Source organism: Neopsephotus bourkii, unplaced genomic scaffold (assembly GCF_033783945.1).
Source record: "Neopsephotus bourkii isolate Nb327-2 ecotype Australia unplaced genomic scaffold, CSIRO-AGI_Nbou_v1 NB_549, whole genome shotgun sequence".
NCBI classification, from domain to species: Eukaryota; Metazoa; Chordata; class Aves; order Psittaciformes; family Psittacidae; genus Neopsephotus; species Neopsephotus bourkii.
In genome coordinates, this window is record NW_026901050.1 from 522,016 (window position 1) to 548,185 (window position 26,170).

Below are 26,170 nucleotides of genomic sequence, written 5' to 3' on the forward strand. Positions count from 1 at the left end.
CTTATATAATTTATTTCTTAAAAGTTTTTACGTTATGTGTTACTTTTATAGTATTTTTGGTGTTGAGGGTAGAATTGACATCCCAGTAACTAAATTATGTCACATGTATATACCTATTAGTTTTCCTCACAAGTGACTATGGGCAGACTCTGCTTTACATAGTATATAGAGCACAGTTGTGTTGTCAGCATTAGAGAGACTGAATCTTCCAGTGGCAGATGCTGGAGTGTTTTTCTCTCACTGAGACTGTTTTCACTAGTCAGTCTTTTTGTAGTAAAACCATGACCAGATTGATGCTCTAGGTTCAGCCATAGCGTTATGGCTGTGTGCTATGAGTTGTATTGAAACATGGTCTGGAGGCCCAGCAACCTTTGTAGCCACTGTCTTTGGCTTTGTACAAAGCTGTAGACTGATGAAAATTTATTACAAGGCTATTAATTTTAATGGAGCTGAAAAAAATATAAAGATTCAGATTAATTCCTTAAAAAAAAAAAAAAGAATAAAAATGCTGGAAGTACCTTTTGGGGTGCATTATGTCTTTCTGTCACAACTGCATTTCCATGGGGACCCGAGTTAGGTGCCTGAAGTGAATTGGCCATGAACAAAAACCAGCCTGGGATTTAAGGCCTGTCACTTAAGCAGTAAGCCAGTGTTTTAATTCAGGACCCTTTTCCCAACCCCTTTGGGCGCACCAACCTTCTCGCTTTAACTTTTACGGCATCGGATGTGGGGGCACATTGGGGGGACGTTGAGGAAGAAAAAGTCAAGATGTTAAGCTATCCAAAGCATGAAGTCTCCATAGCAGCCCTGTCCGCCTGCAGGCGCAGGAGATCAGCAAGTACATCTTTCTTAGACACCCAGGCAGGCAAACTTCCCTGAAACACAGGGGCATGAAACTGCTGCCGCGGCATCCATCATCCTGTGGAGGACAGTGAAAACATGTGCTGTCATCTTTGACATTTTAATTGAAAAGAAAGCTTACACAGATTTCGACCTTAAGCAGTGTGTTTATACAAGTGTATACAGAGAAATAATCTGTCAGTTCAGAGCAGGCTCATTGCTATAGGAGTTGGTTTAGTAACTGAACAATCCAACATTAGCTCACACACCTTGCCTTGTTCCATGCCTCAATAATTTTTAGTAGAAATACTTTGCCTAGAGGCATGCAGTTATTAAAAAAGAGGCTCAGCTTGCTTAAAGTCTGGAATTATTAGCTCATGGTAACAAGCCTGCACTGGAGAAACTGTTGGTTCTTTGTTTTCATGACTTTGCTGTAATTCACCATCTTATTTTCAGAGACAAACTTCTGCTTTGTTTGGGAAGTTAAAAAAAAAAAAAGAACAAAAAAAAGGAAAAATAAATCACTTCAAAAAGAGTCTTTTTTTTTTTTTTTTTCATTTTTACTATAAAGCCAGGTTTACAAAGCCCTTTTATCTTACTATTTCTATTAAATTGCACTGGCACAAATATAAGGATAAATAGAGAGTTCTGAGATATTTGCTTTACCACGTTTCCAGTACAGGGATCTGTTGGTCATGAGTGCTCACAGAGAGCTCTCCAAATATCCTCCTAGCCCTTTAAGAGTAAAAACGGATTTTTCTCCACCCTTTTTGCAACCTGCCATTCTCTTCAGATGCAAAGTTATGAAGGTCAAATAAAAGCCATTTGCAATGCAGTAGTGTTTGCTTGTCAATGGAGTCACTTGAGCCAATGAGTACCTTTAGATAGCACAAACCTCGCAGAAGTTACTTGGTGCTCACTTGTCACTTTTATCTGAATGCCGGGGTTAGGTTTCTTTCCAGCTGTTTAATCTGTTGACATTTTTCTTCAGTGAGCCTTAAGTTTTCAAGGTTTTTCTGAATTTGCTTGCTAGCTGAAGTCTCAAGCCTGGCCCTTAAAAAGAATGAGCATATTAGAAAGCATGTGTGTAAGTTTTATTGCTGTTATTATTCCTGGTTTTAAGTCAGCTGCCATTGGTATGTTGTGTATCATTGGTAGCTTTTTCTCTTCAATGAAAACTGATACGCCTTCATTTGCAGTGATGAAAAATCATTTATTTTCCTGAAGAATTAAGATGGGTCCTGTCTGAGCTGAGACCATGTTGACAGTGGAATCAGCTTGACATCATTGCTTGCTTTTATGATCAAATCATGTTTATCCTGAATTTTTTTTATTTTTATCCCACTTTTAAAATTTCATTAGAAGAATGTGTTTTTACATGAGCTAGTTCTTTATATTCCCTTGAACCTGATTTTCGCAGTGTTTCCTTGTTTTGCTTTAACTACGCCATTATCCTCCACGTATCATTTGTGAGTTCCAGCTGTGTGCATAACACTGTGCTGAATGTAAACTTCTCTGAGGAGGTTATAGTCTAAGAAACCATTCTAGCATTTCTTATTTTTCTTGCAATGGGTCATGCAATAAGACCCAGTGAAATATTTAGAGGGAGGGGAAGATTGAAACCAGCGGTTTCTAAGACCTGTAAGAGCCAAAAGACAAATGTTAATGGGTTCTGTGAGGCTTCCAAGGACCTGCTGGTCCTTGTACTTATGCTGAATTTGCAGAGGTTCCTCAAACATGTGTTCAGGAAATATAGGTGGCATTAGCACAACTGGAGTTTCTAAAGGCAAGATTCATCATTGACTAAAATACAGTTTGTTCCACTAAATATATTACTGCACTGGCACTGCTGATTTGCAGGGCTTTTCTCCTACAAACTTGGGTGAAAAGTACAAAATTCTTAACAAAATCTGGAGGCATTTTTCCACAGGTTTTTAGTGTTTTACTGTACATGCTACAATCCCCTGTCCTTTTTCTTTCTTTTCTCCTTATTCTTTTCCTTCAGTTACATGTTCTGTCCCTGTGACTTTATGCAAGTGAGCAAGAATGCATCTCTGTGGAGTTGCTTTTTTTTCCTCAGTGAACAGCTTCTCATTTGACATCAAGGGTATGTGAATTGAGAAGTAACATCTCTTTGCATGCTTTTGACTTTGTCTGCATCATTTCGTATCTGTATGCTGCATCTTGCTCCTTTTGTGATGCTTGTTGCTGAATTCTTTCTACCTCTGTGCCAGTGAATAGCTTGTTATTTTAATTGTGCCAGGTCTCCCCAAACACTTACATGAGCTTTCCCTTCACTTCTGAATCAAGCTTCTTGTCTTTAAGACTTTTCACAGCTTAGCCTTATCTTATCTCAGTCCTTCAGTTTCTCATTACAATGTCAAACATCACTTTCACTTTGCCGGTGTCTTTACCATCAGCTACTTTCTCTTTCCCAGCCTGAAATCTCTTCTTGTCCAGCACTGGGAAAATACCTTAAGGAAACACATATGTGAAAATACATGTACACTCTGTTTAAAAACCTCTACAGAAACCATAGCTTTGTCTGGATGCTCCCCAAATCCTCTGAGTTATGAGCCACAATTTTCCCTCTCTAGAGTATTGCCCTTCCTGTGTCTCAATCTTAGTTACTCCCTTCCTCTTGCAAACTTCCTCGATCCTGTCATTTTGAGCATACAAGTTAAATGAAAAACATACAAAGAAAAAAAGCAACCAGAGGAGCACCACTAAATTGTCTCCAATTCTTTAGCATGTTTATTTGCTCCTATGTTCTATCTCTGTCTTCTACTTTTCATCTGTTTTGTGTCTCTACATTGTAAACACACTGTGTAAGAATTGCCTCTTATCTGTGTTTGTACAGTGCCATGCTCAATGGGGTCCCGGTCCCGACTGGGACCTTTGGGCACCACCACAGTATAAATGTCTGCTACTGATAATCATAATCTACCCACATCATGCAGATGTCTGAATTGTCTGAGAAATACAAACAAGGATCTTTACTGGGTTGGCAGAGAGCCATTAATTTTAGGTGCCAGTTTTCTTTTTCCCTGAATATGGTTTGGCTCCCTGAAAAACCTGGCGACACAAACCTCCCACTTCTTGGAAAGCTTGGCTCTTTGGTGATGCAGTGATTAAAACGTTGTTAAACATGGGATACACGGGTCAGGTGAGGTCCCTGCAACTATGTGAGGTATTCCAAGTACTTGCCCGGTGCTTTGTTGTTGCTTTCCTTTGTGTTTGTTTTTTTCTTTCCTCCTCTGAATGACAAATGAGTGAATTGAAACTAGACAGAACTGCCCTACTTTTGTGGGGTAGAGGGAACACCTAAAATAACGGGCCACAAATGAAGAAAGCTATAGTTGGATTGATAGGCTTAAATAATGGCACTGAAGGTTAAGCAACAGCAGGCCAGCAGTAAGCGAGGCAACCCCTGCAGTCAGTGCACTTTTCTCAGGTTAAAACATCCCCTCCACATCTTTGCCCTCTGAATTTTCCAAATACTGAAGGCCAAGGACAGCACTTGGGTCCGGTACCCTGGCCTCAGCAGCTGCTATGGAAGAGGTTTGCAGTTGGTCTGTAGCACTATGTGCTCCAGTGAGCTCCCTTTTTAGCAGTTAAAAGTTTAATTGCAAAAATACCTGGTTGTCCACGAGACATTCAGAGGCTCATTTTCAGCGTGGTAGGCTCCTTGGTTACTTCAGCGTGACAGCCACCCAAACCACATGCACATGCTGACATACCTTTAAAAGATCCATGCTGCTGGTACGCAGTAGTTGCTCCTCACTGCATTGATCATAATGGTGTCATTGCTGCCTTAGTTACCCGTGTCTCCCTATTGCTTCCACTCACTCTTCCTCATTTTATCCTTGGTCTATAAGCTTTTGGGGGCAGGACCTCACCCAGCTTTTAAACCAAGACTTCTGGGCACTGTTATAATAAATAGATATACATGTATATATGTGTGTATACATACATACATATAAAAAGGATGAAAGCCTGGGCAAGTCTGAATTGCGTAACTGAAGTGTGGTGCAGAAATCCCTGAGCCAGTGCTGACCCAACATGGCGAATTGCCATAGCACAACCAGCCACCTGTGAGCTGCTCCCGTGTGCGCTGGCTGGGTCTGGAGGCCAGAGAAAGTCAAGAGATGAGTCCCTTTGCTCCAGTGCAGCTCCATATACTTATGGATTTACTTTTCCCACACCAGAGCTAACTGAAGTAGAATTAACTGGGTTATGGTGTAGATATTCCTGCTGACCTTGCATGAATGCTACATGCAGGAGAGAAAGGAGGAGGAGAGAGGTCATGGTAAGACCCACTGACCCTGAGTGCTTTACCATAATAGAAAACATACTGCAGCGATACTTTAAATAGCTTCAGTTCTTCTTACACATAGCCCTGGATGGTCTAGGCCAATATGATCCTAATCTCCTGAGACCTCAGCAACAATGTGCAGAAATTGTCCTTGAAGACTACAAGTTAAGGGAAGGCTGCTCTTTTAATAGGTGAATGCAGTGTTTAGTCATCAATCTAGAAAACTAGGTCAGATAGGTGTTGCATCATAGCAGACAGAATATTTGGTATTAATCAAGAAGGCACATAGCGAAGTATGTATCATAGATATTTGATTACATTAGTGGAGTTATCTTTAATCATTGGGTAGAGTCATATGATGGAACATGATCGAGTCACCATGGCTTAGTGGGGTACCGCCCATCTGTTTAAATGTTAGTAAGGATGACTCACAGTGTTAGCATGACCATGCAGAGGGAGGGAGAGGAGCCAGCGTGGTCAGTTACAGCAGCTTGTCTAATGTGGTGTTTTACTAAGCTACCATAATGCTATTCATCCAGGCCACATAGGACCAAAGAGGTAGTGTGCAAATGCTGACTGTGACCCCATCATGTGCAACAGCAACATCCTGCTGGAACACAATGAAAATTCTAATATTTGGGGAAAACCATGGATGGTCAGATTTTCAGTGAGGTTGAGCACTTGCCAATTCTCTATCTTATCTGTCCTTTATCTGTGGGCTGTTTGCCCAACAAACCTATTTATTTAGCAACACAGGTGCCAAGAAATGAAAATCCCTCAGTCAGCAATATTGACTGACAGGCTGCAGGCAGCACCTCCTCAGCATTTACAAAGAGAGGAGCAGAGTTGACGTTTCCAACATTAAAAATAACAATTACATACTCTCACTGACTTTCTTTGCTGCAGGATAGAAAGCAACAACAAAAGAGATTGTGTTGTCCTTGGAAGAAGAAGAAACGTCTTAGACAAATTGAGTATCTCAGCCGTTTTGGTTCTGTGCTATACACATTCCCTGAGCTCTGTGCAAGTGAGTGTACACGAGCACATGCTAATCGATGACCTGTATTCAATGTGGAAGCAATAGAAGTATCCATGAGTACTGGCCAATATCAGTTTCCCCATGGGGAGTGGAATCTGGTGTGCATTATATAGCACTTTTATTGGTGGCAGGAGTGGCGCAGACTTTTCACAAAGAAGGTCAACCTGGAAGCACAAGGTTTCTCTGACTGCTCTGCATCTCCCTGCAAAAAACACACTTGGGAACAGGTTAGCAGGAGTGTTGCGAGAAAAAATACCTGAAGTACTGAGGCTTTTTTTCCTCTAGCTAAGTGTAAAGCACATGCAGACCCCTAAAGCGAAGCACAGTATTAAAGGTGAAACTGGGGACAGCAAAGAAGCTTCTTTACCATTTTAATAAATACCAATAATTCCCTTTTGCCCAAGTCCCATATTCCCAAACTCATTAAAGCAATTTTGGAAATTTTTTTGGCTCTGGAACATATAAGCAAAACTCAAACCGTGCAGTCCCTTGAGAATCACTTGCACAAATTGCATAGGTCAGGCCAAAATAAGTTTCTGTCAAACAGCCTAACACCTAAGCTTATTATGAAACTGGTGACTTGTACAAAGGGTCTGTACGTGGGACAGTCTCAGAATGAATTTAGGGGGTGGGGGTGTGTCACAGCACTTGTTTTGCTTTGGTCCCACTGAAAACTCAGGTGATATTTTTACTGAATGCATTGCCTCTGTTAGCCAGTACAGTTCCTATAGGCTGTGGCTAAGCTGATGGACCCAGAGGGCTCCAGAGCTCCACTGTGCAGGAGGGTGCACACCTCACTCTGGTGCCTGGACAGCCAGGAGAGTGCACCAGACCTTTCTCTGTTCCTCTCCGCTCCTCACTGCCTGTTCTCCTGGGAGGAAACCCAGGGATACAGCACACTCTGTTCTGCTCTGCAGCCACCCCACTGTTCTGGTCTCAACCCTTCATTTGGCAGCTGTTGCGTGGACTTCAAAGTACAAGATAGAGAAGACCTGTTTGAGCTTGTCTGGTGCTCTGCCAGGCTGTGGTTGTAGTGAGGATGGGCTGGTGGGAGGTGAACCCTGATTGTGGGGGTCACCACAGCCTCTGGAAACCAAACTGAGATCATTCTTCTCACATTCAGCCTGGTATCTTCTCACATTTTTCTTGTCAAAGGATCACTGAATTGGCTTTTTGTGCTATTTTGACCCTGTCCTAATGATGCGTCAGTTGTCTTGTGTGAATGAGTGCTGGTACATGCAGCAGCTGTGTTTTATGTGGAGAGTAGGATGGGTCAGGGGCTCTGTACTTTAAGCAGATTTTCTGAGCCCATTTTTCCTGCACTACAGCTCCCCAGGCTTAGCCTTGTGCTGAGCTGACCGTAGAGTCCCCTTTCCCAGAAGCTGATTCATGCTCCCTCACAGTGCTTCTTGCACCCGCTCACAGGGTTACACCCTGTATTTGGGAGTAATTTCTTGAGTTTCTTTGGGGAGGTATGAAAATGTAAAGCACATCATATTCCTCCATCAACGGTTAACCAGGGAAGCATGGGAAGAGCTTCTTGTCTGTATCTGAGATACATTTGTTGTTGTTTTGGGTTTTTTTCCCCCTCTTCTGAATAAGTACTGTATGTGTCTGGGAGGATTTTTAAAGCATCCTTCAAGACACAAGGGTGCTTCTCTCCATGCAGAGCCAAGACAAAAGGATGGGTTCAGTAATGCACAGCTGCTAAAGAGAGGGCAGCTGAGGGCAGCTGGGTGGGAGGAGCAGAGGTGTCTGCGTACAAGCGAGTAGGCAGAGCAAGGGCTTCAAGGTGGCAGAAATGTTTTTCAGGGGAGAACGGGCCTAAAGAGAGGAGGGTTGGAAAACTGGCAGTCTAATGATGAAAAACACTGGGAAGTTTTATTGAAGAGATAATTAGATGGTTTGAGCAATGGGCAGAAGATCATGAGATTTGTAGGTCAGAAAAAGCTGGTGCTGCCATAAGACAGGCACCTCTGCTTTGGGAGCCTGGGTGTGATGTTCTCCATAAGGGATCTCTGTGAATTACATTGTTCAAGGCCTTCAGCCTTTTTTGCTTGTTGTTAGATAAATGAAAGTGACACCTAAAGTTAGAGGAGGTGTTTATGTACTCGTGATTGCCAGAATCATTTAAAGTTGGAGGGGCAAGAAATAAAGCCCTATCAATAAAGCCATCCAGAGGGACCTGGACACACTTGTGAGGTGGGCTGATGCCAACCTCATGAAGCTTAACCATGCCAAGTGCAAGGTCCTACACCTGGGTCGGAGCAATCCCAGGCACAGCTACAGGCTGGGCAGAGAAGAGATTCAGAGCAGCCCTGTGGAGGACTTGGGGGTGCTGATCGATGAGAAAATGAACATGAGCTGGCTTCAGTGTGCGCTTGCAGCCCAGAAAGCCAACCGTATCCTGGGCTGCATCAAAAGGAGTGTGACCAGCAGGTCGAAGGAGGTGATCCTGCTCTTCTGCTCTCATGAGACCTCACTTGGAGTATTGTGTGCAGTTCTGGTGTCCTTGACATAAAAAGGACATGGAACTGTTGGAACAAGTCCAGAGGAGGGCCACGAGAATGATCAGGGGACTGGAGCACCTCTCGTATGAAGATCGGCTGAGAAAGTTGGGGCTGTTCAGCTTGGAGAAGAGAAAGCTGCATGGAGACCTCATAGCAGCCTTCCAGTATCTGAAGGGGGCCTATAGGGATGCTGGGGAGGGACTCTGTTAGGGACTGTAGTGATAGGACAAGGGGTAATGGGTTAAAACTTAAGCAGGGGAAGTTTAGATTGGATATAAGGAAGAAGTTCTTTACTGTGAGGGTGATGAGGCACTGGAATGGGTTGCCCAGGGAAGCTGTGAATGCTCCATCCCTGGCAGTGTTCAAGGCCAGGTTGGACGGAGCCTTGGGTGACATGGTTTGGTGTGAGGTGTCCCTGCCCATGGCAGGGGAATTGGAACTAGACAATCTTAAGGTCCTTTCCAATCCTAACTATTCTAAGATTCTTTGACTGGGTGTGATATGGCTTAGAAGTGGGAGAAGTGACTGTCTTTTCCCTCAGAGCTCTGAGGTTATGACTCTGCTTCGCTGACCAGCCCAGCCTGATTTTGAAGCTTTATGGCAAGATATAGATTCATCACTGAATCAAAGGATGCTTCTGCCAAGGCTGATAATCAGCTCTGATGTTTAGAGGCTCCAAACATCTTAAACTCTTTCTATGCTCCCTGCTGCAGAGGCTCTTCAAGCTCGTGGACTATACATCCTCTCTCCCATCCTTCTCATACCTCTCCTGCCTAATAAACAGTGTAAACCATGTGCTGTACTGCAGAGCAACCTGCTCTGTGAGAATTTAATGTACTAACTTATACTAGCAGTGTTTGTTGAGGTACTATATGTGAAAGCTTTCTTATTTTTGTGCTGTTTGAAAAGGTAGCAAGTTACATTTATCACAAATTTCAAGCAACTCATACCTTCTCCAAAACTGATTAACTACTCCCAAGACCACATTCTTAAAGGCTATTTTCAAAAAGCAGTCCCAGCTTTGTTTAATCCATTAATTTTATGATGATTCTTCTGTGTGAGTGGGCCTGCTTTCTCACATGCACTCTTTTCCCTATGCTGTACTTAGAAAAATCCTTCTAAATCTTTTGAACTCCTTTTGCCAAAATAACTCCCTCTGCCTTTTAATAGTCTGCACTTTTTGCCTTTACAAGCTACTTAATCTGAATGTAATTTTGCTAAATCTCTTTCTTTTTTTCCCGTTTTCTGTGCCCTCATAACTGCTAACTTACTTTGGAACAAAGGCTTGGTAGAGCAGCGCAGGAGAGAATATCAAGAGCAAGATGAAATTCTAATTTTAGAGTAGTTTATTTACAGGTGATAAAACTTCAAAATTAATTAATTAATTAATTTTCTGTCATAGTTTGCAGTCCATCGTCCAGATACGTTTGTTCCTGAGGGCTGAATTTACAGCAGTGCACTGCTGTGGAATGCCAGGAAATTTTCCTGCTTTGTCTGTAGAACTCTTTTGCCAGCCACTGTAAGATGCAGAGGTGTGTAGACTGAGACTGGTTGTTACCTTTACATTCATGTTCAGTTGGATGAGCTATACTGGTGCTTTAACCAATAAATAGCAGAGGGAAGGTGATTCATCTGCTTCCTGAAAACTTTCTGTTCTACTGATTTATGCAGGAGAGGACAAATGCTGGATTGGATTATCTGTGCCTGCTTGTCTAGAGTTGCCTGTGCCTAGCAATGGCTGGCACGGTAGGGCTTGTTTGGTCTCCGCAGCCTATGACAGCTTTCTTTCCTTTTCTTCTAGGCCTGTCCCAGGTTCTCTGTCTTCACTACTGCACCTACACAACCGACAAAGACAGCCTATGCCTGCCTCTATGCCTGGCACCCTGCCCAACCCTACCATGCCTGGATCTTCTGCTGTACTCATGCCTGTAAGTATTTTGGTTTGGGTTTTCTAGGGGGGAAAGCAGGGGGAGTTGGGTTTTTTTGCACAATTCAACCTATGCAGATGTGAAAGTCTGCAGGATTTTCTAAAGAAATCAAAGTGCGATGAGTAGAGGAAGCTGGACCTATTTCGCTGCTTCGTCTTACACAAGAGTATTTCTGGTGCAGTTAATGGCATGTTAATTAGTGTGAGAGTGATTAGAAACAGTTTACATGAGATTACAGTTTCTGGTTCTCACACTTGGTCATGTAGGTGAGATCAGTATGTCTGTGCTGGAACAAAAAGATTTTTCTCAAGTCAGACAAAACTGGAAAAGCCATGTACAGGAATTATGCCAATGAACTCTAAGTAGTCCTCTTGTTTGTGAAGATAACCAGCTAGCAAGAAAGAAATGTGATTTACTTTTCTGGCCTGGTAATTGCACTTAATTAGAATTGGGTCGTGATCACTGCTCACCTTCCACTCATCTCTACAGAGATGGGAATATTTCCCATCTTCTGGGAGACAAAGGGGTGCTTTGCAATTGTAGCTTCAGATTCTTAAATGAGTTTAATAAAAATATAATACATTTGGGCAGGTTGGGGGTGGAGATGAGTAAGGATGGCACAGGGAAGAGGAGACTGGGGCAGGAGAAGTTTCTGTTTTCATTCCATGATGATCAGTCTGGAAGACAAACCTGAGTGTGATTGACTATGGGAGGGAGGAAAGCACTGCTTGTTCTGGCTTTGCTGGAGCAAGGGAAACACTCCAGAGGGCTTCATAGATTCAGGTTTGGCTGCTATTTGAGCAGTCATTAGTAAGTCAAGTAATTAGTAACTTGTCAATAAGGCTTTCCTGGAATATCGACCAGGAAGTTCAACAGAAAAAAATACAAGACATGTCTCTGTGGGAGTTTTTTTCTGGCATGATTCCTAAGGAACCTGAAATGGAGCAAACATCCTGTTGCAGTGTAAGCTCAGGGGCTTCGGGTTGCTGCTGGAGAGACCTTTGGGCAGGTCTGAGTGCAGACAAGCAGGTGTGCTCCAGCTGAGAGCCCCTGAGACATGAGCACAGAAGCAAGACAGACCCTATCAGCGCTGGCTGCCCCAGCTGCATCTCCTGCCCCAAAGCCCTCCTGAAAGGGCTGCAGAGATGGCAGTGGGAGCTGCTCCTGCCCCATGAAGAGGGTGAGGGGCCCTGGCAGAGGCAGCTTCTCCCCATCAGCAGGCAGTGGGATATTGTCCTCTCTCCCAGGCCCAGCACCCATCGCCTCTTCTTGCTGGGATCATGGAGGGTGGAAGCCAAGACCTCATTAAAGGGCACAAAAAATAGTTTCCCTGCTTGGAAGGGCTCAAGAAGATTCAAAACCTTCTTTTTCTGTGAGCCAAAGATGCAGGCGACTGGTCCAAAGCAAGGCAGGATGCTCAGCTCTGCTTGAAAATAGCACCATAACCTTACTTACCAACCCTACCAATGACTAGCAGTGTAACAGGGCTTGCCTCTTCAGGGAATATACACCAGGAAATTATTTTATCCAGGCCTGACTACCATTAGGTTTTGTTTGAAAACTGTATCCCTCCCTCCCAGCCTAGTGAAACTGCAGAAAGGGCTTGCAGAAAGGGATCTGAATAGCCAAGAGGAGCTCTGCTTTGGTTTTTGCTATCTCAGCAGTATGTGAAAGCTTCCCTTACAAGACACATGGAAACCTCTTCTCAGCTCAGCAGTCCGAGTGAGTTAAAAAAAAAAAAGCCAACTCGTTTTTCATATTCCTGAGACTGTAGATTTTTATTTATGTTTTTAACAAGCTAAGTTGAGCTGCACTGACAGGGGAAGCTACAACTTTATACAAGTGGTGCTTTTAAAACCACTTAACTCTGACTGTTGTTATACTGAAAGGGAGAAAATCATTACAAAAAAGTGCAAACCTGGGTGGCTGCTACATTTGTTTAGTAAAGAACCTTTTTCTTTATAATTGGCTGTGAGTTTTCAGGGTTGATTCTGATGAAACACACTCCTGCGTGCATACACACATGCAATTCACGACACAGATTGTTATTTTTCCAGTCATGACTTGAAGAAATAAAGCTGAGTCCATTTAAATAGAAACTAAGCATAAATTCTTGCAAATGTCTCCAGATGTTTTTAAAACTTCCTTTTTTTTCTTTCTTTTTCTCTTAAAAGATGGAGCGACAAATGTCAATGAACTCCAACATCATGGGGATGCAGGGGCCGAACCTCAATAATCCGTGTGCTTCACCTCAAGTCCCCCCAATGCATTCAGAAGCCAAAATGGTAAAAAGAGAAAATAATAATAATAAAATGCTTTTCTTGTATTGCTCTTGCGTACTGGTTACCCAGACAGTGGGGGATGTAGCCAGACACTGCTTACTTCATTCTTAGTCATATGTTACACTCTTTTTTTAATACGGTGCAGTAAATTGAACTATGTCTATGAACTTGCAAGATGTTCCTAGTCCTAGTACTCTCAGTGAGAGGGAACTGACGTGCAGGTTGGGCTATCTGATCTGTACTGTGTTAAATAGGATTTTGGTGCAGATTAGTGGAATTTAAGTAAATGGTCTGGCTGGTTCTCTGATGATGCCCGTGCTCCATAACTTGGCTTAAAGAAAATGGTCAGTTAATGAAGAGTGAAGTAAAGTGTCTGATGTGGAGAGAGTACACACAGTATTGTTTTTTCCAGATAGGTGCTGGTGTGTCAGAGTAATGACAGTGCTAGAAAAGCAGACCAACAGTGTGTATAAAACTGGGATATTTTCTTTTGCTTGAGTGCAACAAAAGTGTCACCATCAAAAAAAAGAGTCAGAATTTGGGCAAAAGTAATTTATTTGTATGATTCAAATGTCATAGTATTTTTTAAAGTTCTTGTATATCTTACTAGGTCAAGACTTCTCAGGCATATGTACTGGTATAGTATTAATGCAGGTAAACTAAGCTACAGGTTGGCATTTATAAATTTTCCCCAGTTTTAGATGCATTCTGATGAAGGTATTCTGCACTAATATCCCTGGAACTGAGTTCATCAATGTCAAAGCACTTAGGCTTTTTCATTTTCAGAACTGCCATTTCCTAGCTAGTGGAAACACAAGGACAGAAGTTTGCAGTTTAACTCTGTAGGCTTTTTATCCTCTCAAGATATCATAGTGGAAAACGGGAGTAACTTCACTGAACTTCTTTTCGTGGCATTTTGCCAAGGTAAAATTGTCATGAGTGAGAGAATGAAATCAAGCCGACAAAGATTAAGCAACCACATGTTTTTATATATTTCTACTTTGCATGACTGGTACAGCTTTTAAAGTTGTTGTCATCTATCCTGAGGCAAAGAAAAACATCTTATTGTCTATAGGTAGAGTGCATGCAGGAGACTCTGAGTTGAGAGCAACGACATACACAAGCTTATTCTGTCTGTTTTCTTAGTTTGGATAGGTCATGCCTTTGCCTCACTGTTGGTACGGGTTAGGTTGTTAACCCAACCTCTGTTAACACCCCGTCTAAAACCACACTCCATAAACATGCAGCCAGTTGACCAGAAGAAGAGCAATAGCCAAAAACACTGTATCCCCCTGCCAAGGAAAACCTGTGGTCAAGAGTTCTCTCTCTGCCGTACCACACAGTGACGGTGACATGCCAAATGGCAACAGCATCTGCAGCAGAGCTTGTTAAAAACTTTTTGGAATAGGCAAGTGTTTTTTCAACGTAAGCATAGCTGAGCCAAGCTAAATACTCCTTGGCTGAATAAATCTAAAACTGGCATCTGTTTTGGGGACTAAAGGTTCTGTAGTTTGCTCTCCCCCCCACACTCCCTGCTTTTTTTTTACTGTAAGTGTGAGGCTACTTAAGAACAAGATTAAATTATTGATGCATATGGTGAGAATTCCGTGCTTTAATAGCTGAAACTGTACATTAATACAAATTACTTTTTAATCTGGATAAGCAGGGTTTGTCCCTAAACCTAACGTATGAAGGCACAGTCCTTTCCAACAGAAATTGCAATCAGTTCCAGAACACAGTATGGTGAACAAACAGCACCTTTGCTTCTCAGGGGCTTTCTGCCGCTCTTCCAGAAAAATTCTACATACATTAACTCTTTAAGAGTAAGAGGCATTATTCAGAGCTCCAGGACCTTTCCTCCTTTTCAAATGCAGGGTGTTTTTTAGCATTCTATATGCTAGTTTTGTTCTTTGTTTTTGTTTAAGCATGCATGTGATGTAAAAAGCCTCTCTGTTTAGCTACCTCTCTGAGGAATACAAATCTATTAACAATACTCAGCCTGAACACAAAATGGAAAAAAATGTAGGAAACATTCAGAGCGAAATTATTTCTTACACATAAATTCATGAACTTTAAATCTGAATAATCTCTATTATAGGCAGGTTTGTTCTTATTATTAACTATATCGCTTTGCTTCATGCATAATCTGGCAGTGTTTTTTATGAAGTCGAAAACAAGGGTGCCTAGTAACTTACCAGATTGCGTCCTGCATTAGGAAGGAATTTCAGATTTCCCCAGATTCTGCTAATGCTATTACTGCTGGTGCATCCGGCACTGCTTAGGTTCTGTTTGACTGTCCCTACTTCCCAAAGAATATACGCATTAGGCAATAGACAAAGTCATCTAAGCTTCCTTCAGCTAATGACTGCAGTAACTAGAGAAGTTTGAGGGACTTTGGGCCTGTTTCCTCAGCTGCCCAAATCCATGGCAGATGGATCAGCATTTTCTTTGTGCCTACATGAAGGAATGCAGAACAGTCTCCTCTAGATGTGAGACCCAGACGTGAGACCAAATCCTTGTGGCCTCATGGAAGTATGTACCTGAGCAATGCAAGCATGATTTGGCACACAGCAGTCATAATGCTGTTTGGTGACATGTGTGACTTCATTTGGTTCTATAAAATAAATAGGAATAAAAGATACCAGTATCATTTTTAGGGTTTTTAGAGAAAGTATATAGAAGCCAAAAGATTTCGCACCCTTGACTGGTTCATAATCACTTTGTAGCAGGAAATGAAAGCCACTCTGATAAATACATACATTGTCTGATATATAAGCACATCTACAGACACAAACAGGATATGTGTTACGTTTCTATAAAAAGCAATTTATTTATCTATGTGTACTTTAATCAGTTCGTATTACCGGGCATTTATAGAAAGCCAAGGTGCTGGTTTCCTGGTTTAGTTTTTTCAGGAGGATGTTCCTTCAAATATTAAAGTATTGAAGATGACATTCCAGAACTGATTTAATTTATCACAACAGTCTCAGTTTCCCTCACATTGTGCCTCCCAGTCAGGTTATCACTTAATGCTTTAAAACTGTCCTAGTAAATGAATGAGTGAACATCTAAATCAATACTGCTTTCTGCTTAGATTCAGAACTGAGTGGATAAAACCTTTATGCTGCCCACCAAAAACACACATCGATTTTGTATTAAAATATATTGCATTAGAAAGTGGAGGAAACATATAGCTCCAAGTGTACATGGTAAAATATGCAGAATAGCACGTGTTGCATATTAACATGAGTTTCAGTAGGCTGAGACTATTATGAACTTGGAATTGGTGGTGCTGCCTTTGCCTTAATATACTGCTTACTTACAGTTTGGTTTTGAAGTTTTAGAGTAGCCGAGGTTTTATAACTTGGAAGTGCAATACCATGTGGATTACCAGAATGAAAGATAAATAGTGTGCACTGAACCACTGGAAGGCTGTGTCACAGCAGTTCTTTTCAGTGGAGCTGATGCCTCTTTATCTCAATTTTGCAGGGCATTGATCTTTACCTTTAGAGATTTACGAGCTCTGAAAGGAGGTATAAAAGGCAGGCAGGTGATGAAAATAATTGAGCTTAAAAATACAGTTTTCAATTTGACCTGTTATTTTTTTCTTCTACCCTCTCCATTCACTCCTTGCTGGGTATGTAATTTTATGAAATTTAACAAAAATGTAATATGTGTGGCTTGGCTGTGCCTGTCTTCCTGACAGAATCTGTACAGCTCTTAAAAAAAAGAAATAAATTATTTCCATATCAGAACTATGTAGGGTTGTGGGATATTGGTTTTGCCTAGTATACATTACTATGTTGAACAGTCATAATAAGCAAATTAATCTGAAAGTGTCTATCAGATGTAACAGTGAAAACATAGCCAGAAAAGAAAACAGACCAGCAATGACCATGTTGCTATTTATAATGGTAAAACATCCATATTAACTGAACCTTGTAATTTACCTAATAAAGATGGACAGCTTTGGGGGAGGAGGAGAGATGTGGTAGAAATTGCAGTTAGCCAGTTGTCATCAGCACTAATTTTTATTTGACTTAATGGGACTTAAGGGTGCAGAACCTACTGGTGGCTGTGAAAATCCCAGTCCAGGCATTGCCCAGCTCTCCATCACAGAGGAAAAGCAGGACTGGCTTCAGGGACCTGGGTGCATTTTGTATGTCTGTCACATGCTGCTTGCTTTGTCCAGAAACACAGCATGTCAGCCCAGTGGGAAAGCCTTGGCTGCAAAGGTGGATGGCTTTCCTCAGATACAGGTTGGGGTCTGTGTTTGGAGGGAGTCTTCTGTTCCTTCTTGTTTTACAAATAACGTGTGTTGCCCTCCATCCCGGTACTTTGGTACTTGGCTCAGCTGTTGCAGTAACTCTTGGACGCAGATGCAAGAGCACTGTCCTAAGAGCAGTGTTATCCTGGGACAGCTGGTGGACTTCAGAAGGGCATCCCTCTTTGGGCCCAGGTCTGTGAGATTTCCGTACTGATTTCGGGCAGGAGGCTAGCATAGGCAGTCAAGTTGGGGTCAGAGCCACTGAAGCTCTAGATTTAGCTGTTTAACACTTCATGACTGAAGATATTTTGTTTACTATAGTAAAACATTTGAAGTCCATGTCTTCCTATCAAGCTGGCTGGGAAATGAGTTGCTTTAGCAGAACAACATGCATTGCTTCAGGGCCAGAAGGTTTTTCTTTGCATGGTTCTGGACTACTGAGCAGAAGGAAAAATGTTGCATTTCTTCAGAGCTTTCAGCAGCAATTGCTCATCTTGCCTTTCACAATAATACAATTAAAGCAGCATAAGAAAAAAGATGTCCAAAGCAAAGTTTTCCAATATATTTAATAAAAAAAAAAAAGTGTGACAAGATTTCCTGCATTGGTAACTGAGAAACGTTTTCAGTGAGGGGACTGTGAAATAGTTAAAAAAATACAGTGCTTCTGCAACTGCTGACAAAACTCACTGTTCTGAAATTGTATCTCCTGTTACATTTGCGCTTATGTTCTAAAGTGCTCAAAGCCAACCTTTCAGTGTGCTCCTGATCTATGCTTTAAAATCCTCCCCAGGCAGCAGCTTTGCCTGCAGACAGTGTGCCTTGCTGTGGATTAAGGTATTACCATGATGGGTGAAGCTAATCATATTTTGTTTTGTGTACTGAAACAGGACCTTGTACCCGTCATGCCTAAATTCTGGATTATGAACTAGACTGGGTAGGAACTAATTCTTCTTAAGCTGTCGGTGGCTCAGTAAGTGCAATAGAGAAGGACAGCGGCTCAGTTACTCATAGCTGCTGTGAATACGTGCTGAATATTTGATCTTGCTTCTTCCAAGTGCATACGAATTGCGTTGCTTGTTGCAGACACAAGTTGTAACAATTCCTCGCATTTTTCTTTCTTTGTGTCACTTTATCCTGCGGTGATCTTATCAATGCTATTTCCCTGGAAGAATTTGGATTTTTAGTATTTTGTTTGCCTTGATTCCGTTGGGTGTTAAAATGACCTCGCTTTATCCCCCACCCAGCAGCCCTCATCCTTTCTCTTTCCCTCTGTTTCTCCACCACCCTCTCTTTCCTCTGAGGATTTATCATCTTTGTAGATCTGTTTCTCTTTCTCCTCTTCCCTCCAGTGTCCACCCTGATTTTGTAACCATAGCAGTAATTGAAATACAATCCTAATATTTGCTTGCTGTAGCTATCATGTAGCCCAACACATGAACTGCTGGCTTTTGTGTGTTGTAAGGTTTTGAAACTTAAGTCACATGCATCCGTATACATGAGAGCGAGTGTTTGGTGCAGAGCTGTCCCTTCCAGAAAAGGTTTTGTTTGTGTAAAGTTGTGTGTCAGTGGGAGCTGGTGCAAGTAAAAGTAAGTCCTTATGATAGTGAAGCCAGGGTTAAAGGAAATGATAAAAATAAACCCAAGGTTGCGTTACAGGGAAGTTCTGCTTCGCATAGATATGTTTCAGTCTTTTGCTTGGAATATGTACAGCTTTCACTTTCCAAGATTTTTGCAAGAGCCATGAATGATGGAAGTTGTTTCATACTTCAGGCCGTTGCACATTAAGCCTGGCATTTGCTTGGAATGTATGAGTGCAGCTCATGACAAGAGATGGACTTTGGGGCGGAGGGGATGGTGTTACACACTTTACCAGCTCCGTATTTTAACCACTAAGGACACAAGAGCTGGAAGAAAAATTCTCATGGCAATAAATCTTTTCTTTATGGACAGACTTAAAAAGCATTTTCTAAAAACTATACAGTAGCTAATGAAGCAGTTTATTAATTATGATAGTGTTCCTGTGAGATAAATAATTTTAGACTGTGAACCGAGAGAGGAAAGTGAAGTGACTCACTAGAGGCCACACAATTTGTCAGTGGAAGAGCTGAAACAAGCACAGAAGAATTTCTGGCTGCCGCTTCCAGAAAACACAACTTCTGTCTGAGTACAATTTATGTATATGTATTTTTTGAAGTTAATTATTAATATTGGTAATGTCAATATAATGGTTGAAATATAGTGGTTTTTCAGGGCTAGTGGGAGACTGGGGAGACTCTGAACTCCTCAAGCTTAAAGTGGGTGCAGGCTCAAATTTAGGATTTGAATCCAAATGAAGGAGACAGTTTGTGTTTGGATTTAATGCCCCTGAAATTTCCTGAACTTTACTTATGAGATTTTGGCTCAGAATGACAGAAATTAACTGATCTTCTGAGGCTTCTGTCATCTGAGATGATGGAAGCCTTGTGAGATCAGCTTCCCTGGCATCGTGGCTTTCACTGAAATCTCAGGAGAGCACTTACTTTCACATAATGTCAACCATATCCAAACCAGGACTAATGAATACCCCTGTAGAGTTCCTTCTAAGATCACAGGCATATTTGAAATACTGCTACAAGCTGTGTTCGTCTGAGGAAATGCTCACAGCATTCGCTGTTTCTTCTGTCAGATATGGCCAGTGACACTTTTCAGCACTGGGAGGGTTATATACTGTCTTCCAGATGTTCATTAGTGCAACTTCTCTTATTTATGTTTGGGGAGGTAAGTTAAAAACTGGGACAGGCTGGGTCTCCCACCCTGGAAACACTTACACAACAAACTTTGCTCCGCTTGTGGTTTTTACTAGCAAATTGCTGGCCAGTAATGTTTATCTGAGATTTGAGTGTATGAAATACTATGAATAATCTTCCCATCTGTGCTCTCTAGTTGGACTGCATGGGATGTAGTATAGTTAGTTGGTTGTGTCCTCTGCCCTCTGTATTCTTCTTATACCATGATTACTGTGTAGCCCACCTTACCGGACCCCGCAAAGGACCTGAGTAGTCTTTACTCACAGCTTGTTGCTCATGTTCTGAGGACTGATTGCAATTTCTCTCGCAATGTAGGCACCTCCAAGTTACTCTGCTTTAGATAGTTCACCCCATTTTAAGTGACTTATGTTACAAAGAATACAGCAAAATACTTGATGTAACGGGAATCATTTCCAGTTAGTATTGCAGAGAGAACATGAACTTTGACCAGCTAAAGATGAACTTTAAAGATCTGATTTAAAGACTGTCAGTCTTTTAGATATAGAATTTAATTTATGCAAAACCTCCCTCTTCAATTCATGGATGCACTAGTTTTCCCCATATTTTGTATATTAAAGTCACAATTAAACCAAGTCATTACTGTATTAAAAATATTCTAAAAATCTTATTTTAAGATAGTATCAAATTCTTCATTTAGTTACAATATCAGTGTGTAAGTACTTTGCTTTAGAATTGTTGCCTTTGTTATATTAAGTGTGCATTCAGAAAGCTTGGTGTTAAAAGTATGTTGTAAAAAAAAAAAAAAAGCAAGCGCTTTGTAAAACACAAAAATAGCAGCCAGGATTTCTGTAGCTTTGTTTTTCAGTCTAGTGGAGATGAGTTAAAACAAAATAGCCATTTCTCTCCCCTTTCTCCTCTCCTCTCTCCTCTCCTCTCCTCTCCTCTCCTCTCCTCTCCTCTCCTCTCCTCTCCTCTCCTCTCCTCTCCTCTCCTCTCCTCTCCTCTCCTCTCCTCTCCTCTCCTCTCCTCTCCTCTCCTCTCCTCCTTTTTCCAAAATAAGTATTCAGAAATGAAACAAGCCCCATAAGAAGCCTAAAATAGAATTTCAAAATCCTCTAGGTTTAAAAAATAAGAGGCAACATTTTTGATGTAGTCAAAGGTTGCTTTTAAAATTTAGCTGCTGTAAATCTGTATAAATTCATTGACTTCAAAGAAACTGTGTGGGTTTTACATAAACTGAGAACCTAGTTTATACTTCTGAACCTCAAAATTTTCCTTTAGGCAAGCTCTGGCCCTTCCACAGTTTGATACTGCCAGGCAGGCATTTTGTTGGTTTTGGCTTTTGCTTTTAATGTTATCCTTTTATTTATAATACAGTACATCTTTGCCTCTTCTTTTTGCACACTGGTGTTTTGCCAACTCTTCCAGCATCTTATATGAACTTTTTCTGACTTAATTTTTCCTTTCTGCTTTGTATAAGTGTTCATTACATAATATTTAAAGCTAAATCATTTTTGCTAATCCCCAAAATAATATCAGGAGATTTTTATAATAGATTCATCATACCAACCAGTCACCAGGAGTTTTTGACTCTCCTATATCAGCCAGTGGCAAGTATTGGTACCTGTCCCTAATGATTCATAATGAAAAATTGCCAGATATTTCTTTGAAACTGATGGATGATTCATGTTGTTATATTTAGGCCACATTATTCTGGAATGTTTAAATTAGACTAAAAGCCACCTCTAAGTATACATGTACAAACACAGAGTACATTTTTAGTTTCCCATCTGGAAATACACATAAAGTCCAGGGCTGTTTTCAAGTCGCAAGAAATATTGTTGTATTTTTATTATGGTATTTCAGTTCACGCTCATACTAATATGAAAAGTTTAGTAATGGCATATCCTCAAAACTGCCCTCAAATACCAAGGTTACACATGAAGCCCAATGGGATCTAGCAAACGTTTAAACTTTTATTAAAGCCCAAAGCCCAAAATAGACTTTACTAGACCTGTACAAATTATTTTAAATTATGTAAATATTTTTAATATGTCTGGCTTCTGACAGAACACCACTATACACCAAAGTATGACATTTGCCTTACTGTGCCAACTTTCTGCTTTTTTTTTTTTCTTCCCAAAATACCTAGCATCATTACTGGATTTGACTAGAGTCTGCTTTATGTGCTGCTGTGGTTCAGGAGAAATATATGCAAAGAGGATAGACTGTGTTCCCCAACTGTTAACAGAGACTCTTTAGCATGAGGTTAAGCGTGAACTCTGTTTTGGCTGCCAACAGAGCAGTCAGGAGATACCCAGGATAAGGGTGGGTGAAGTCCTGATCTGCTTTCAATCTGATGGATGTGTGCAGCTGCTCTGAAGGCTGGTGTTAGTGTGCAGTGTGTGTGTGTGTCAGAGAGAAAACTATGTATTTGGGTTTTTGTAACAGATATTGCTCTAACTTCATCTTCTAGGAATCCTCTTAAATTAAAAAATTCTGCCAAAACATTAGTATCTGGATGTGTACAAAGTCTGGGCTTTCCGAGCACTTCATTTAAACAAGAGGCAGTGGTAGGCGATACTAACAGCTAACAATCTGAAGAGCTCCAGCTTTGTTGGAAGTCTGCAGGTGTGCATGTTTTTGCACATATGTATATGTGTGAGTTTTTTTTCTTTTCTGTGGTTTTGGTGTTTTCTTTCCCCTTCTTCATCCCATGCACTTTTACTGTGCAAGCATAATCTTATCTATGCCTGTTTGGCTAACTTTGCCTATTTATTTATGCATTACCTTATCTTTTGTTAAGAAATTACTTTTCCTGAAATACTTCAGAATGTTGAAGAACAATAAATATCTGGAAATCCATGTGTGTTATCTAAAAAACACTTGCAAACATTTAGGATGAATACCATTTGCACAAAGAAAGGGAAATTTGTTCTGCTACATCTAATTGCAGAGTTGTCAGTCATCTAAATGATGTTAGAAGTGGATTAGTTTGATTGGAAATTTGATCCAAGCAATGTTTGAGTTAGTTGCATAAAAACTTCCCAGAGGTAATCTAGGGTTTATCTGAAAACTAGTATATAGCGGTGTCATGGCTGAGAATTAAAGTAGGAATTAATTGCCCTTAGTGAAATTTGTGGTTATTTGGTTTGTCCAATGATACCCAAATGCTTCATTTCAGAAAACAGGGTAGCATGATTCAATTTTAAATATTTTAGAAAGTAAAACTTCCTTTTCTACTACACTTAAAATTCCAGATGTGTTTATGCTAGTCTTAGTAAAGCTGGTATATATGATGCTAGTTTAATACTGCCCACAAAAATCCAAATAACATAGCTGAGACTTGTAGTACCCATCTGGCATGTGCATTGCTCCTGGATGAGGAGTTAGGCTACCCTAGGGTTCCTGATCACCACAACCTGGGCAATGAGCAGCTGGATGAAGTAGTTCTGAAGTTCCTTATTTTCATAGTTCTCATCTTTGGCTTGCCCCCTTCATAGTGAAAACAACTATGAACACAGGTTTCTCTGGAGCATATAAGATATTTCTGCTGAGATTTTTGAGGTCTCACGCAAAAGTGAAGCTCTCTTGATTTGCATGTATGAAGGCGATGATAAGCAACCATGATTAAGTCTGATTAAGTCCTGGATGTACCAGAGACGCTGTAAATTGTGCTGAGGGCTACATTTCCTAAAGTGTACATCTTTCAGAAACACATGGCCAAACTCCTGGCTGTTACTGGACAGGAGGAATCATGAAGTGCATGTGGCTGGGAAATGGCATTTGCCTGGAGTCATGGGCTGCCTGCAGGTTAATCTCCATCCTTTTGTTTCTCAGTGAGATGTTAGCAACATGAGCAATGGACCAGGCAAGGCTAATGGTGACAGCACATGTGCCAGGAGCCTCCCCGCAGGAGCCTAGGCAAAAGGCTGGGAGAGGAGCCCAGCAGGCTCTGTTTAGGCACCAGGTTCTTCACATGTTGATACTGCGCTGCTGTGTCCAGACAGGAGAGAATGTCCACAGTCCTGATGCTCCTGAAGTGAAGGAGTGTATGTGCTGTCCCTGTGGGGTCTAAAGCAGGACCCCTTCCACTATGGTGTTTGTAAAGCACCACAGAGCCCAGTTCTCACTGGCAGACATCTCCTGCCCCTTCCTGAACCTTGGACAGAGGTGCTGGTGTTGGGCTTTGCTTTCTGTGTGAGCACTTGCCAGAAAGCTGGCAGTGCATCTGTGTGTCTGTGGCTGCTTCTCTTCTTTGAGGGAGAAAACCACCCAAGACACACCCCCAAGCCCCTCTCCTCTTTGTTTATACACTCAGTAGGTAATGTTAGCATGGTATCAGTGAACACTGTACCTGTCTGCTTGAATCTCCACGTAGCATTTGATGTATCTCCCATAATAAATTATGTAATTTAAGGAGCAATAACAATAGCTGAGATTCTTGGATCGAGAAGAGTCACGTTACCAGAAGTACCAAAAAGGCTGATTAAAATTAAATCGTAGCAGACAACAGTTGTGTTACAAAGGAAGGCTCAATTACAGCCAAGTCACTTTCTTTGCTAACCTCTGACTTATTTATTTCTCCTGCATGCTGCAGTCTGCATACTCTTTCTGGCTGTAATGAGCATTAATTGATTAGCTGGATCTATGAAGAGCTTGAGCACTCGTAAGTACTATCCCAGTGGGTACACAACTAAATAGTTTATGAGGTAATTAGTATTTTAATGCCTTTTCTAATGAGCCTTTTCAGTAATGAAATCTCATGAGAACATTATTGGTTCATATATATTTCTTCAGACACAACAGAAGGTAAGCTAATGCTATTAAGAGATTTTAAAGCTAGTTTATAAAATGGTTTTTAGTAACTTATTTTTGAATACTTGCCTTGGTTCATTCTGCTTTATTAAAAAAAAATAAAGCCATCTTAATTTTTCCCACTGCTCTGCCTCTTGCATGTCTCTGCTGACAGAATTCTTACACTATACTGCAATTTCAAATAATTGGGATAATTTCTGAGGCTGCTACCCGATCCCCTAAGCTCAGCTGTAAGTAAATAATACCATACTGTCTGAGCGTGTTGTTTCAGATGTGTTCTCATCCTTGGAAAAAAACCCAACTCTGTGCCTGGTTACACAGTGTCTTGGATTTATGGCTGTGTCAAGTTTGAGAGAATGACCAACCTCTACAAAGCTTTTCAATGTCAAGATGAGCTCTATTCTGGAGGCTTGCAACCATACAGGAAGTTTTACTAAACCTCCTCCTTCAGGTTCATTGGATATACCCCATTTCACCTAGGTTTAACCCCTAGCAGGAATGACAAGTGCTGTGTCTTGCATTTTATTTCACTGGTACCTAAAAGAATAGCTTTTGATATTTTGCTAGAATAGCTTTGCGGGGAAGAGTTTTTCCATGTGTGAATGTCTAATTCTATTGTTGGACATGGGGACCATGCTTGCTTTTTGTTCTCTGGAGGTCTCTAGGTTTCAGTAGCTTTTGTGGTCTCATCTCTTAGGGCTTACTTCTTCCATCTGGGAAGTACAGTTTTGTCTTGAGTGAGACTTTGGCTGCAATTTGACAGCAGATAGCAATGCTGTGAAACAGCCCAGGTCAAAGACTGAAGCATGTATGTTTTGGAAACTTGTTTCATAATTTAGTTTTATGTAGTCTAGGTGATGTTTGCCTTAAAATAATTTGGAAACTTTAAGTTAGGGATATACAAACCCTATTTAATGTTAGAAGCTATAACAGTAAAACTGTAAGAAATTCCCCTATACAGATCTCATTATGTAATGTAAGATGTAATGAGTCTAATTCATCCTTGGAGTGTCTCTAATGGTGTCAGCACAGTTTTGTGAAGGATAGATTTGGCCTAGGGACACCACCACCATAAAACCTGACTGTCTTCCACTGGTATTTCTGTCTCCAAAGCTTTACTGAGACATGTCAATGTGATATATTAATAGCCTAGTCTTTTTTTGATGACTCTGAAGTTGTTAGTAGTATACGTGTTGTTTTCTTCAAACGAATATGAAAAGCTACATTTTCAGTTATGGTAACTGTAAAAGCCCCCTCCAGAACACATTGAAATGACTTTGACTTTATGTATTTGACCTTGTTTTCAATACCATGCGTTAGCGACGCTTAGGAGATGAACACCCAACGCTGACCACTGCTTTCCACATTGGTTGCCATCTCCACACCCTTTTGCAACGTGAGACCCAACAGCACAGTCGAAGCTA

General features: G+C 41.1%; 1 protein-coding gene across 6 annotated transcripts in view; it reads left to right on the forward strand.

Moving 5' to 3' along the window:
- The window catches only part of CREB5 (cAMP responsive element binding protein 5), a 254,418-nt gene that overhangs the window by 173,450 nt on the left and 54,798 nt on the right, over nt 1-26,170 (forward strand). For all 6 annotated transcript variants that reach the window (XM_061351009.1, XM_061351010.1, XM_061351008.1 and 3 more), the window contains 2 exons: nt 10,506-10,632; nt 12,807-12,917. In XM_061351009.1, the coding sequence (XP_061206993.1) occupies nt 10,506-10,632; nt 12,807-12,917 (238 nt within the window). The remainder of the gene's footprint in view (nt 1-10,505; nt 10,633-12,806; nt 12,918-26,170) is intronic.